At 36.9% G+C, this 16,271-nt stretch overlaps 1 protein-coding gene across 1 annotated transcript; it reads left to right on the forward strand.

Moving 5' to 3' along the window:
- The first annotated feature begins 5,799 nt into the window (after positions 1 to 5,799).
- Positions 5,800 to 8,591, forward strand: LOC116801584 (MICOS complex subunit Mic10). The gene is made up of 2 exons (XM_032722089.1): positions 5,800 to 5,971; positions 8,381 to 8,591. Exons 1-2 carry the CDS (start codon positions 5,890 to 5,892, stop codon positions 8,515 to 8,517), a joined length of 219 nt encoding a protein of 72 aa, XP_032577980.1. The 5' UTR covers positions 5,800 to 5,889; the 3' UTR covers positions 8,518 to 8,591.
- The last annotated feature ends 7,680 nt before the right edge of the window (positions 8,592 to 16,271 follow it).

Consider the following 16,271-nt stretch of genomic DNA (forward strand, 5'->3'; position numbering starts at 1 on the left):
ACACTCTCACCCATAATATCAAGGCTGCAGCCAGAATGGGAACTCCTAGCCCGGTGCAGAGGTCCACAGCAGATAAAATCCCGATCACCAGAGATATTCTGCTCCTTATAGCTGAGAAGAGGCGTTTACGCAAAATATGGATGAGGTCTCGCCACCCGCTGTACAAAGCGGATTGAAACAGAACAAAGTGTGTTTTACATCATCATAAATCAGCTTGGTTTGATGACAGGCTTGCAAGCACTGGTAAAGAATGTGATGTGACGCACTCGCTATGGAATGCTACTCGCGCTATCAAAAGGCGCTGTGCAAGGAAAGCGCCATTGGCTGATAATAGTATAATAGACTGATTAAGAGCAAACCGAAGTGTTTGCTGTTCACCTCGCGGAGCGATTCCAGCCTCTGAACCTCGCCAGTCCCCAGGATGTTGACGCGATTCACGACCAGCCGCCCAAGCGCTCCAAATGGACTTGCCGATGCAACCGATCACCCCCAGCGAGATTGCTGACATCATCGCCAAACAAAACCCCAAAAAAAGATGCAGGGCATGATACTATCTGCAACTCCACCCTAAAGGCACTACCGAGATCTGCGATCCTCTACAATACGTTGTTATTCAACGCTATGGTGAGTCTGCAATACTTCCCTCCACAGTGGAAGCTCGGTATTATTTCCATGATTCACAAACCTGGAAAGCCTGAAAAGAACCCTGGGTCCTACCAGCCAATCAGTCTCCTCCGTTCGATTTCGAAGATGTTTGAGAGACTGATTGCTGCTCGGATGGTCAGGATTATGGAAGCGAAGGGTATCCTGCCCAATGATCAGTTTGGTTTTCGTGCTGGACACTGTACGGTAGAACAACTACACCGAGTGGTCGAGCAAATCCTATCGGCTTTCGAAAACAAGGAGTACTGCACTCTTTCTGGATGTACGTGAGGCGTTCGATCGTGTGTGGCACTCCGGTATCCTGCTTAAAATTATGAATACGCTGCCTGCACCATACTTCGGCCTCCTGAGGTCGTATCTCGAAAAGAGAAGATTTGCGGTACAATTCCACTCGGCCCTGTCAAATGAGCATAATGTGGCAGCAGGGAAGTGTACTTGGCCCGCTGCTTTACAGTCTGTACAGCTACGACATGCTTCGGCCAGACGATAGCCTACCCGGGACGTCAATGTTGGCCACATTTGCTGACGACGTGTGTGTCACCTCCAGGTCTTGCTGCGAACAGGATGCTGCTGACGGGATCCAGGACTTCGCATCAACATTTTCGGAATGGGAAAAACGCTGGAACATTGGCATCAATGGTGAATGGTGCTACACGCTGAAAAGAAAAACACCACCGGTTGTTCTCATCGATGGCACCCCTGTCCCACAGTCCAATACAGCCAAATATCTTGGTGTAATCGGAGAGTCAACTTCTCCAAGCAAGTGAGTGCGATGAGAGTGCGTATACGTGCAGCAGCGACAAAGCACTTCTGGCTAATTAATTCGCGAAGTAAATTGCCACTCTTCAACAAGGTGACGACTTACAAGCAAATTATAGCGCCAATATGGAAGTATGGTTGTCAGATTTGGGGCTTGGCTTGCGACAGGTAAATTCGCCGCATTCAGGCTGCCCAAAACAAAATCGCCAGGACAATTACCGGCTGCGAATGGTACGTAAGGAACTCAACCCTGCACAAAGACCATAAGCTAGCCACTGTCTTTGAGGCAATAAACATGCACTCTAGCCGGTACCACGACAGGCTAGAGCGCCACAGAAATCGCCTAGCCAAGGCACTGTCCAGAAGGCTCCACAGGAGACAGCCGAAGGACCTCATTATACGGTCCCTCTTGACGAGAATCAGGAGATGATGATGATCTCATAATTGTTATAATGTTAATTGTTATATTTGTATTATTGTTTTGTACAGGTAACTCTTGTTAGCCGGCGGACCTGCAAGGGCGGATTAATAGAGACCAAGGTGACAAAGGGGTTTTTCAGCTACCCCGTATGCCTTAATAAAGTATAAATAAAAAAAAATTAAAAAATATAATTAATAGAGACCAAGGTGACAAAGGGGTTTTTCAGCTACACCGTATGCCTTAATAAAGTATAAATAAAAAAAAAATCAATCAATGCTCGAAGGCCATGTGTCCGATAAATTTATTCTTATTTGCTATAAAAAAGTTTTTTCTTATTGACAATAAAATTATTGAGGTAGCAGACAAAAATCTGCAACTCTGCCGTTACTCATAGAGTAAAATCGAAGCCACTAGAATAACAAGATGCGTTTGGCACTATGCAGCCACTTTTTTGGTGACGTCCAAAATTGCTCTCTGTCCGCTCGCTTGCGCTGACAGCGTAAGAAATCTAAAAATAGAATTTGCTTGCTTGTGTGAGTAAAAACAATAGACGAGAACGCGTATATGTGTGCGTGTTGTGCTAGAAGACGATTTTCTGCCCGAAATCAATTCTGATCGAAGAAACGAATTAACATATTTGGAGTTTTTGCCAATTTCGAAGCAATATGATGAACTAAAATAATAATTAAAAATTCACGCCGTGACTATTATAATTTTAAAGTTTTTTAAATTCGTTGGTTAAAATCGCCGCTCGAATTAGCTACCGTTTACATATTTATATTTATTTATATTATGTTATGTTAATTTAATATGTGTAATATATGTAGTAATCGGTACCCAGGGAACTCCACGGGGAGGCCATTACAATTGTAAGGGTTCCTATATTTATTAGACCTTTTTCTTCCCACCCAAAAGTGCGCGCTTTTAAAAAATATCAAATTCGATAGACAAAAAAAATATGAAACTGAAAAACAACTGAATTTAATGTTAATTGCAAAAGTCATATCTGGAGATACTAAGTGCGGACACAAGCACTCGACAATCATTGCCTTATTAATTTTTCACACGTCGCACGCTGAATACTCTTATAACAAATATTCTACTATGAAGTCATTTTAAAATTTCTTTTAGGATATTATGATTCGGCTATTACTATTTCCTAGCTTTATTTAAATAATAATAACGTTAAGGCAATGCAAAACAAGAATTTTTCGCATGGAGCCAATTGTTAACAAATTATATATATTTAAAGTCAACGAACTTCTAAGGTGAAGGGCATATTTTGCAAATTTACAATGCAAGAGCATACGTGTGCACACATACAGTTGTCTGCTATCACTGTATGCGTAGAAAAGAGCTGTTTGCTGTAGCGCTCTCCTCTCTTTCTCTCTCGAACAAAAACTCGAGAGAGCCTGGAGCCACCTCTAGAGCCACGGCCAAAAAATCGCGTGCCAAAAAATCGTATGGCGTTACGCATCTTGTTATTCTAGTGTCTTTGACAAAAGGACACAACTGTTCAAAGGGCTCTTGTCTTTGTGCATCAAAAACAAGGCTTATACTCGCCGCTGAAAAGTTTTCTTAATTTATAAATAACAATAACCATTAAAAATTTTATTTTTATCAATAAAATGAATTGTCTGAAAGAGGTTAACAACAAAATAAAATAAAAATTGGATAACACTATTTGAATTAATCTTAAAATATAACGAAGAATATATGTACATATATATAGTGACATATTCATTCTCCATATGAAAATCTTAGCTTTGTTATTTGCTAGAACATAATAAAAATTTGTATTATTAAAATAATCAACATCAAACAAATCTTTAGGGCGTTAGAGTGGACGTGACAAAAAGTTTTTTGGCAAACTGATAGAAACTTACAGGTCTAATAAAATTATGAAAAAATATCGAAAAAGGTTCAAAAATGTGACCGTGGCAGCTTTGGGCGGTTTTATGGCGTTAGAGTGGTCGTGGAAAAAAGTGTATTGACAAATCGATAGATATTTACAAGCCTAAAATGTATGAAAAAAATAAAGTATATAATATTGTCTCTAGAATCTGTAATCTCAACCTTCTAGCTTTTATAGTTCTTAAGATCTCGACGTTCATACGGACAGACGCCGTCTGTCCATCGATGGCACTATCGATGGTTTTAAGTTATTTCAAGCCATCGATGCTTTTCGAAAACAATCGATGGTTTTTCGGCACTGGCGTCACTAACACTTTGATACAGCGAGAGAAACATGTAAGTTTGGTAAATTTTATACGGAATGGAAATTATTTTCTTTTTCAGATTATAGAAAAAAATAACTATTTGATAAGATTGGTGGTGTTGGAAGAGGTTGGAGATGGATAAAAACTTGAAAAGTAAGTACTTTTAATGCAAACACTCAAACAGAGCAGACTCAATAATGCTCTTGAGGACGTATTTTGAGAGACCTAATGAGTCGGAGGATAAGGATCCCCTTGCTTTTTGGATGGTAAGAATATAATTTTACTTTTTAAATTAAATATTCATGAATTTATCTCTTTTCCGGCAAACAGTAAGAGTCTGAAGCCAATAACCAAACTTTGTAAAAAGTACCTGTGCATTCCGGCCAGTTCAACAGAATCTGAAGCTTTAGTAAAGCTGTTCAGATTGTATCTGAACCAAAAGTAGTAGACATGCTACTATTTGTGAACAAAAACCAGAAACAATGATCTCTTGTTGTCTTATTATGAATATAAAACAACATTATTTTGTTATTACTAAATATTTTGAATACTGTCTTAATTTAAAAAATATTTTGCATTGAAGCAAATAAAACGTTTATGTTTTTGCTTAAAAAATTCAGTTTAATTCCTTTTCAAGCCCTTCTGCATTTTTCGAAAGGGCAGGGTATATGAACTTCGGTTCACGTTAAATATGGTTCAATTTTTTTTTTAAACTATCGATACTATCGAATGTTTTCTTACAAAACCATCGATATTGCCGACCATCTATGTTTTTTCAGCTCTCTATAAAGCTGGTTGTAAACTGATCTCTCGCTTTGCCCTCGCTGTATCGCTTGAGCTGGCAACTCTCTTCGCTCTCACTTTCACTTCTTTCGAGAGATTGCACTAAAAAAGACATTTTCCGAGAACTACTTTCTGAGTGACAGGTATAAATTATTAGTGGATATCGTTTTGGTTATTGTTTAAGCTAAGTGTGAAAAGAATTGAAAAATATTGTTCCCTCGAAAACTGTTGAGCATATATTAATATGGCTTTTTATGATCAGTTATTATAGAAAAATCTTTAAGATACAGCGCTCTAGGAACGCAGTAATATTTAGCATTCGTATTGTTAATTCAGCTGTGCGGGACATGTTTTTTCCTTTTTTACTGTTAAATTCCTAAACTTTCTGGAAAAGTGTGGAAAGTTTTTTCTTAACTATTTGGCTATTTAATTTGGCGAGTATGCCCAAAATTAAGTAAACACTGAAGACTAGTAGGAATGATAGTTACGTCATTACGAATATTATACAGCATAATAAACGGGGAATGTAAAACTTTTGTTATTGTTTGCAATTAATTTTCCCATTGTTCAAATGGTTTTTAAAATCATAACCAAAATTAATGTTGTCAAACAAATAGTCTACCCGAAAAAACAAGAATTTTCTTATTAAAAACATTTTTCTGAATGTTCCTATGGCATGGATCGTCATGGATTAAATATAAAAATTTTATTTTTATTTTCGAACTATACCTAATTATGATACATATCAACTAAGGTATATTAATACATGATATACAAGACCGATTAGGTTTGCGGCTGTTCGTAATTAATAAGAATGTAGTGATATATACAGCCGTTAATGTCTTCGTCAATGCTCTGCGAGATTATGGTATTAATCCGTGTTTCTTTCTCAATAGTTTCTTAATCGTCGGGAACTTATCGACGCTAGCTTGACGCACATCGATATTTACAAAGTGCTACTATTCCCCATTGGCCAATACGCGACTACTGTATTTTTACGTTAATAATTGTTTTAGCCATTTCAACGTCGTTTCAGCAATAAAAATGACTTCTCACGATAACATTTTCGAGGAAAAAATATGTAAGAGATTAGATCATTGCGTTTCTGATGTTGTAATAAAAGGATGTGAGTATGAACATTTACGTAACAATTTGTTTAAACCGTGGTACTTGCATATTGACATATGTACATATCAATTTGTAAAAGCAAGATCAAACGGAATTTCAAATGGCATTTAATACCATTTTTAATACCCGAGCATAGGATATATGAAATTATAAATCATTTGGCTAGGCATGAGTACATAAGTATTACACTTGAAGTGTATTGTTTAGAACTTGCAAACTAAAAACAATTTATTAAATTAAATTTGTTTGCTTAAGCATAACATTCGTGGATTTCAGAAACGTGCTTCAACAGACACCCGAATATGCGAAATATAGAATATTTATATTTATAACTAGAATATATCAAAAATAATTATTTATATCAATTGTTGATAAATTATGCAAATAACTATTTTCATATTTCGTTGCAAATCCTTGCTTTCTATACCAAATTGCAGGCTCTTAGGAAACGAGTTGTTTTGGTAAAAGGCAAAGTTTCCTAAATTTCTTTAATATATTTCTTTAATTTCTCAGCATTTTGTTTTAAAACGGTTTGGTCAACAAATTTGCAACTTTCTTCAATTTTTTTAGCCTGATTTTGTAAAATATTCTTTGGTATATATTATGCTACTCATTGCTTTTAAGACTTATAAAGCCTTAAAAAGCCTTATAAAGCCTTATGTACATTTTGTTGTGCGGTGTATTACACTTCTTTCCCAGTTCAGTCTTGTGAAAAACTTTTAAGCTCGGAACCTTTGAATAATTTCCTGCACATTGGACTCCTCACCAATTCATTAATTTTCATACTGTTCTTTTTTTTCATAAATCAATCAGCTGTGGAATTTCCAAGGATGATTGCTTTTCGTTTGGAGTCATTCAAACGCCCACAAGCCAGCTCACAGAAGCTGGGGAAATCTTGAATTTTGGAAATTTGAAAGCTGGAATCGTTTGCCCAATAATTAGTTTTTTGCCCACTTCCAGTTTTCGAGATATGAATTTTCGAAAAGGTTAGAAAAAATTTCAAAAATAAAAAAGCTGACTTTATTCAAAAATTATTTTTTTAATCGCAATAACATCGTTTACCCACTCTTTAGAATTTTGAATAATTCTATTCCATAGAAAATATAAGACATTAAAGTAGACATCGGTCTACTCAGAAAATATAACGTTTGACCATCTCCTAAAAGAAAATATCATTTAAAAACGTTTGCCAACCATTATTAAATGGGTTTTTACCGTGTGTCCAACCTTAAAAAAAACCTGTTAAAAAAATTTATCGTTCGCCCACCTTTAAAAGTAACTAATTTCGTCAGCCCACCTCTAATAAATCAATATTTTCAATAAAGAACGGTTTGCCACCTTTTAAAATAATAAAAAAAATTTTATCGTTTCCCACTCTTACAAATAATTTATTTCGTTGGCCCTCTTAACATTTTTTTTTTCAATTAAAAACATTTCCCCATCCTTTAAAAATGGTTTTCATCATTTACCCATCCTTTAAAATTAGATTTGATTGTTTGTCCATCCTTTAAAATTCGTTGTTATTATTTGCCTATCCTTTAAAATTAGTCAAGAATTTTTTTTTCAAGAATTTTCTTGTTGATGTACATATGTGCATATTAATTTATGTACATATATAATGTCTTAAATGAATTTATAATATACTGTCCTATATTTCCTAATATATATATATTTTCTCCAAATTCTAAAGGATGGACAAACGTGGGAAAACGATATTTATGCGATTTAAAAAACAACATTTTGTAAAAGTCAACTTTTTGATTTTCGAACTTTTTTGAAAATTTAGATCTCGAAAACTGGAGGTGGGCAAAAAAAAACTAATTGGTTGGCAACCACGGGCAAACGATTCCAGTTTTCAAATTTCGATTTTTCGACCCCATCTTCTTTGAGTTCAACAAACCACCCAATACTGCCACAACCACAATTTCTAAAAATGTGTTGAAATTTTTTGATTTTAATATTTGCCTTTCCAAACATACCTAAAACATTTTTTACCTTTCTGTAACGCCCTTTAGAATTTTTTTTTAAATTTAAAATTTTATAATTTTTTCGACTTGCCAAGTAACTTTTTGCCACGGCCACAAACCGCCCAAAACTCTCACACCCGTAAATTAAGAAGAATGTGTTAACATTCTGCAAATTTCTATCGATACGGAAAAAGCATTTTGGCCACCCTGACACACACCCACTTCTAAAAAATGATTTCTGACAGCTAGCTTATAAAATAACGGCAGTTTTATTAACCAGCACGAATGAGATTAAAACAAAAGCTCTTTGTTGAAGTTGCGAGTGGGCTTTTAGTGCAATGTTCTATTCTACGCGCTAAGGATGCAAATGGTTCTAAAACAGACTAATAGGATTCAATCATTCATTTAAAATTTGGTAAATAAAATGTCACTTTTTCCAGGTGGAGGCGTTATTATTGGATCTGCTGTATCTTTCTTAATTTTAAAGAGACGAGCATGGCCTGTATGGCTCGGTGCTGGATTTGGAATGGGCATCGCTTATAGGACGTGTGAAAAGGATTTAAACTCTTTAAAATAAACCTTTCGAGGTCTTACGTGTTTTGAATTAGATGAATTTTTGGATATATCGAACATAATAAATATAATATATTCCAAAAAAGACAATTTACTCTATTATTTTTTTGTGATCAACATTATCCATAATCATAAATTATTGAATTCCCCTTTTTCATTTCTATTGCAGTTAAAGAGGTGGCCACCAGTTTTTTTTTAACAGAAAGGTAATAGTTGCCCTTGATCCTCGTCCGAACCCATTACGTTCACATCAATAACTAAAAGAGATCAATGTAGCTTGTTTCTCGCAAAGCTCTCTCTCTCTGCCGTCTTTTCGCTTTGCTCATAGTAGAAGATTGAGATAAAGCATACAGTTTCCAGAAACAAAGACACAGCGTAAAATTGTTGAGCTATGTTGCCACGCCCATGCCCTACAAACCGCACAAAGCTGTCACGCTCACACTTGAAATTTTTTTTTTTTGCACGGGTCCCACGGCCACACCTCCCGACAAACCGACCGAGGGGCGCTGCCGTGTATCGTACGGCTCGATTCGCGAGAAGATATAGACGCGATATAAAAAAGAGAACAGGAACGAGGAAATTAATATAATGTGAAATAACTATGTTAAATATTAGTGTTAGTAGGATCTAATTATGTAATAGAAAAGATAAAATCGATTGCTTTAATAGCGGCAGAGAGTCAAGATTAAAGATAATAGGATAAAGTCTATTATAGTCAGAACATAAAACTCTGTAAGGGTCATGCAACTCATAATTAGATCTACAATGATTTAAGATAAGGGGTATATAGTTTCTAGTGAATCTACTTGGAACCGAGAAGATAAGCCGACTAATCAAGTCGGGACTCTCAACATCACCACGAATAAGCTTACAAATAAAGACTGCTCCAAGCATAGTTCTACGGTTAGCTAGGGACAGTAAATTAATTAAAAGTAGTCTACTGAAATAAGGAGGTAATATACGGTTTGCATCCCAATTTAGGCGCCGCAAGGCAAAAAGTAAGTTTTTTTTGACCGATTCAATGCGGTCCGAGTGGACTGCGTATTGTGGACTCCAAACAGGTGATCCGTACTCGAGAATCGGACGGACTAACGAAATAAATAAGGTTTTAGTCAAGTAAGGATAATCAAATTCCTTAGACCACCTTTTTATAAAACCAAGCACACCTCTGGCCTTATTGACAATAGACGAAATATGGTCAGAAAATTTTAGTTTTGGGTCCAGAAGAACATCAAGAGTGTAGGTGTAGGTCGTGTGTATTGGGTTGGCACGACAAAAGGTCATAACTTTACACTTGGAGCCATTTAAGTCTAATATGTTATCACGGCACCATATTTGAAATCGGTCTAAATCGGATTGTAAGTCCAAATGGCAAGGAGTGTCCTTGTACTGGAGGCATAATTTAACATCGACTGCGTACATAAGTACACGCGAATGTTTTATTATTAAGGGGAGGTCGTTAATGAATAAGGTAAAAAGAAGCGGACCAAGATGGCTCCTTTGTGGGACACCGGATGTGACTCGGAGAATAGAAGATAAAGAATTTTTAAAGAGGACTTGTTGTGTCCTGCCATTCAGATATCTTGAAATCCAATTTAGAAGATCAACAGGGAAACCTATAAGATCAAGTTTTCTTATTAGAAGGTAATGATTAACAGAGTCAAATGCTTTACTAAAATCAGTTTAGATGACATATGTTTGAAGATTATTTTTGAAACCCTGTATTACGAAAGAAGTTAGCTCCAAGAGGTTAGTGGTTGTAGATCTGCGTTTCATAAAACCGTGTTGACATGGTGATATGATTGATCTACAAAGGTGCTGCAAATGAGGAGTGATAACATTTTCGAAAAGTTTTGGGATAGCCGACAATTTAGAGATTCCTCTGTAATTGCTTGCATCCAGTTTGCTCCCTTTTTTGTGAAGAGGAATCACAAAGGACTCCTTCCATATATGAGGGAATTGTGAAGATTCCAAAGATAAGGTAAACAGTTTCAGTAGAGGCTTGTTTAACCGAGCGCTTAAATATTTACCAAGGATGGACTGAGAACCGGTATTTTTAAATTACATATAGTCGGGACTTTACATTTCTTAGGTGTTTCAACTCTTTATGAAACTAAGGAGGTTTAGAGATTGACGGATAGTACATCGGAACACAATAGTCAAAAAATGATTTAATTGCGGTATAAAACATATTAATCGCATCCGCCATTATGTTGCAGGAGTAAAGATCGGACCAATTAAAGCCAGTTATAAAATTGTTTAGCCTCCGAAAACTTGCCTTGCGAAAACGGAATTCGCTTTGTTGACTTCTCTGAATTTACTTTTAATACCGTACCTAAGTCGATTGCCACCTCGAAAGTAGGATGATATGGATCTTCAGGTTGAGTAAGAGGTACTACCCTGGACAGAAACACACTTTCAGGACTTGTTACAAAACATAGATACAAAAGTCGACCAAGAGAATTTGGAATATAATTAACTTGCGACAGCGATAAGTCGAGCAAGCCGTTAATAAAGTCATGTTGTGCTAAAGGGAGAAGGATATTCGATTGTTTTTCCGGGGACCACATTGTGTCAGGTATATTAAAGTCACCTAGAACTACCAATTGGTCCCTGTCAGAAAGTTTATTCAAGATGGACTGGATAGCGGACAGATGATTCTGATATTCTGGGAATTCAGAAGATGGCGGAATATACGAGCACGTAATATAAACTGATCTGTCGGAAAAAGACAGCTTTACACATAAGAATTCCGAGTTACGGGAATCGTCCAAAAGTAACTCCGCCGACGCGAGGGTAGATCTAACCGCAATTAAGACTCCACCTCCCCGTCTGGAGGGATGGTCAAACCTATATATAGTGTACATACCTGGGAAGACTTCGGAGTTAAGTATCTCTGGCTTTAACCAAGTCTCTGTGAGCACTATAATATGGGATGCAAATGAAAGACTATAACAATACAATTTGATTAATTTGCTACGCAAGCCTCTAACATTTTGATAGGAGATAGTAAGTTTTGTAGTTAGTTTTTCGAAGAGGAAGAAGATGAAGAGGCGGATGGTGCAGTGGTCTGGCCACGTGAGGGAAGTTTAATTCCCACGGGCACCTTTTTCTTATTTTTGATCTTAGCTTCAAACTTTTTTACCACCATACTATCCGGCCAAAAATCACCCGAACATATGGTCGAAAAGAGCTGGTTTGGGACAGTTATCTTGAAAGATGATGTGCCCCTAGCGTAAGAGAAGTTAAATTTTTCCACTTTTATATTATCAATATACAATACATCCGACGATTTTTGATCAGGGGAAAGCCGAGAAACGAAAATTTGTTCCTTTAGTGGAACCACCGCGAGGGGTTTTGGCCCTGCAGATTGTATTTCTGAAGCGCCAACTTGTGCCGGTAGTCCGGACTCAATGTTACCTTGTGGTGGTAAACTAATCGAGACAGGTGGAATCACTGGTTGAGAAACCAGTGCAGACAATTCGGAATTAATCACAGGGTGGGGTCCATCCACAGCTGATTGATCGGATTGCTCCGAATCTGCCGATCTTAGCAGCATATGTGGATTTGCTGCGATTGACAGCTGATCAGTTGTGGAGTCCTGTTGATCATTTGCCCGTGGTTGCGGGGCCTTAGGCAGTCTACCACCAGCGGCTTTTTTGCGCTTTGGAGATTCATCTAATAGCTTACAGCCATTAAACTGTGAATTAAGCGCGGAAAGAAGATCATCGGCTCGACGAAAACTATCTCTAGCTTCGCCAAAACTGTTGATCAGTTCTTTCAAGCCACCTTTAGTTTGGCGCATAAACGATTTCATCTAGTTCGCAACCACAAGGCAAGCATCACAACAGTAATTTAGATTTTTACCCTTTGCTAGGTCATCACTTGTACGGCCATTAAAATCAGCGCACTTAGTATGCACCATTCTATCACATAGCCAACAAGTCATTTTTGGCTGCTCAGGTTTTATAACCTGGCAACAATTTTTATAAAAGCAGACAACATTTACGGTTTCCGTGTTTAACTGAAATCAGACCACTGTGCACGAAAACACAAGACCAAAACTTTCAAGCGAGCTGTTAAAAGAACCGCACGAGAGCAGTCTGCACGCTGAGAAATTTATATTTTGTGTGGGAGAGTGAAAGAGAGAGAGAGTGAGAGCGAAAAGTGCAGTCTATGTGCATGCAAAAAAAACAGCAAACACCACTGCGAACAACGCACAAAAAGGGAGAGTAAACAAAACACAAAGACGAAAAATGCTAAATACTTTGTATATTTGTTTAAACTACTGGACAAATCACAAAAGAATCACTCGCGAAGCGAACGGATCTTTAATAATTATGTTTAAATATATGATAATTCAAGAAGATTATTAAAAACCACGGCTGGTTTGACAAACACAAAATAAAAACCGGGACGCAAAAAAAAAACACGACCGTTCGCTTTGACAGCTAATAGACGATTTGTGAGTTGCTATTTTTCATATTTTTATCGGTCTTGTAAATTTCTATCGATTTGCAAAAATCATATTTCCACGAGCACTCTAACGCCCCAAGACCGCCCATAACTGCCACGCCCACATTTTTGAATCATTTTTCGAAATTTTTTTTGTAATTTTATTAGACTTGTAAATTTGTATCGATTTGCCAGAAAAAACTGCCACGCCCATACTAACGCCCTAAAGCCGCCAACCGGTCACGCCCACATTTTGATATCATCACTCGATGATATCAATGTCCTAATTGGCTCAATTGCCTTACATACGTTTACACGTTTCGTCCGCCTAAGTTTGGGTTCACACACCCGTACAAAATTTTCATTCCCCCTTTTCCAAAAAAAGTTTTGATTTATGATTTTTAATTTCATTTTTCGTTTTGTTAGTTTCTAATATGGCCATTGCACACTGGTTGGGCTTGTATGGAATCGCGGCCAAAAGTATTGTAATTGATACTGTAAGTTCTTTAAAGTTGAAGAATTGTTAAAATGTAAAAAATAGGCGTGGTCGATAATATTTACGCCCACAGGCAACAACCAAAAAATACACCTAAAAGCATGCTAAAATATTTTACTTGAAAGATAATTATTATTATTATTGTTATTATTATTATTATTATTATTATTATTATTATTATTATTATTATTATTATTATTATTATTATTATTATTATTATTATCATTATTATTATTATTATTATTATTATTATTATTATTATATGTATAAATGATTTAATTTAGATTTCGGATACCTCAATGTTTTAAATTTAAAAATTTTCTCGTAGTATAATTTGATGCCTAAATTATAGGAAGCTTCGCAATTACGAACTCACGGATCAGCAAATATTGGTGTTTTGTTTATCCAGTATCCTTTAGAAGCGATAAACCTTTTCAAAATATGCTTCGGATGACTTTAAATTCGGTTGGAAGTCGGCTGAGCGCAGAATAGAAGCTGCAGCAGACTCATCGTGTTCTTACAGCAGAGCTATTGGGCGGCGTTTAGTCCTTTTAGAAGACTCAGCTAAATCAATTTTAGGGCGGCCACGATTATTACTTGTAGCCATTTGTTGAGGAAAAAAAAGGAGGCTTCAGTGTAATTATTTCCATAGTGGTCAGCCAATTAAATTGATTTTTCAAAACTGCTTCGATTGTTCTTGACGCAACAAGTGGCAATTTTTTTGCAAATGTAACCAATACATTTTTTAGCCTCGGTCAACTCGGTTGCAAAGCCCTTATTTTGAATTCTGAATTTAGCACAGAATTCAGCACAGCCTGATCTTTTCTGCATACGAGCCCTCTTCTGTGCACCAAAGCTGAAAAATATGCATGCGTGAAAACACACACTTATAAGAAGCGCCTATGAAAAAAGATTCGAAAAAACGGCACGAAAAAACTAAAAATCTTTAAAATGAATATACAAAATTATACACAAAACACAAATGACAAAAACACAGCAGCAGCACAAATATAAAGGAATAGTAGCGATAGCGGCATAAATTTGATATTGAAAATAAGTAAGAAAACTTTTCTTTATTCATGACAATACACAAAACGGGAACGTACGGCAGCAAAACTCAACGATTTTATTATCTTAAAACAATAAAGAAATCACAAATTATACTCACATTGGGGGGTTTTGGGGGGAACATAACTAAATCTTTAGCTAAACATAGAAAAGTCAAGACGTTCACAAAATACACAAAATAATTAGTTCAATCAAATTATTTTCACAGGACAAAATGACATGCAAGTTTATTATAAATAACAACATAAAAAAAAAAATACCCTCAACTTTAAAATCCATTTTAAATCAATTTAATCGGAGCACAATAGCAAACGTTTGACCACTTCAAAGTACAATTTTATTTAAAAATAGCTGACCGACTGCAGCTGCGTCGCGCCGATGAACGCGTGTTCACGACTTTTAGGAATTTTTCTGAAAGTCCCGTTACATATCTAGCAAAAACAATTGGCAAATGCTTTGCAAAATTTTTTGTGGAGGATTTCTTGATTTTTGGCTATGGACGCAACCAGTGTGCATTGGTTGCCCTTGAGAACTCCCAGACCTGTGTTCACTAGATCACGTGCACTTCTAGCATTGCTGGTGCTAAGCTCATCGGATTTTCGTGGGGTCTTCCTAGTCTTTCATATAACACACAATGTACTAACCGAAAAAAGTTTTAAGTGCACTTCCTGTAGTCGAATGTTGAACGAAATGTGGATGTAAGCATATGGCATATAAACGGACAGAAGTATAGTTCTTTAAAAGAATACAATAAAATTCGAATAGCAAAATCATTCTTCAATCATCTTAAATCCTTAAAAAAAAGGTACTTGTCCAGCTGATTTATAACAATCCTTTATATACATATATTATATATAATAATCAAATTCAATCAACCGGACGCTAATGTTGCCGACCGGCTTCGTCAATATCTCCTTGGTACTTCTCAGCCAAGCGCAATTAGGATTGTCACTACTGTTCAGGCACACACGACTTCTAATATATAAGTTAAGGCAGTTAGAAATACTACCATGGAATAACTCCCTGCAATTTTGGTATTAAACGGTATTAAGTTAAAGCCTCGAGTCTTCAGGTATATTATATCTTATCTATACAGGTATATTTTATTCAAAATGATTACAAGGTTTGGTTCGTCCTTAGCTGCGCTCCGCAACCGACATTCGACTGACTGGCCAGCGTTCTGCCGGCCGCTCGTAAGCTTAGCCAAATCCCACGGTGTCAGCGCATTCCGATGCAGTCAGTCGGAGGTAACGGGCGGATCCGGGATCCGGCATTCCTCCACAAGGAACACAAGATAGAAAAGACGAGCAGAGCCAATGCTGCCTCCGTTAGGAATGAAGCAAACAACTCCACGGTCACCTCGGCCATCTTTTCCAAGTTCTTAAAACTTACGTCATGTACAGAGATAGCCGGCAATCGTTGGCTGTTACTTGTGTTAGGACGGCCGGCAATGACATCAGGTGGCTGGTCGAGTAGCTCATGTAATTTCGGCCACCAACTGTTACGGCTTCGTTGTCATATTGAACAACAAAAGTCACAACTAGACTATGTTTCCCAGAGGCAGCTTTCAGAGTTCCATTAAAGTTGGTTTGAAACTGCGTTCCTTCGTTGACTGCTTCAATTAGTTGTCGGTTATTTCTCAGGTAGGAACAAGCAGCGTGACCTCCCTTCAAAAGGCGGCGAATGCATCCGTCTTCCTCCAGCTGTAGCAGCTCCTTTTCCTGGAAAACCGGTATGTT

The sequence above is a fragment of the Drosophila sechellia genome, chromosome 3R (assembly GCF_004382195.2).
Source record: "Drosophila sechellia strain sech25 chromosome 3R, ASM438219v1, whole genome shotgun sequence".
NCBI lineage: Eukaryota > Metazoa > Arthropoda > Insecta > Diptera > Drosophilidae > Drosophila > Drosophila sechellia.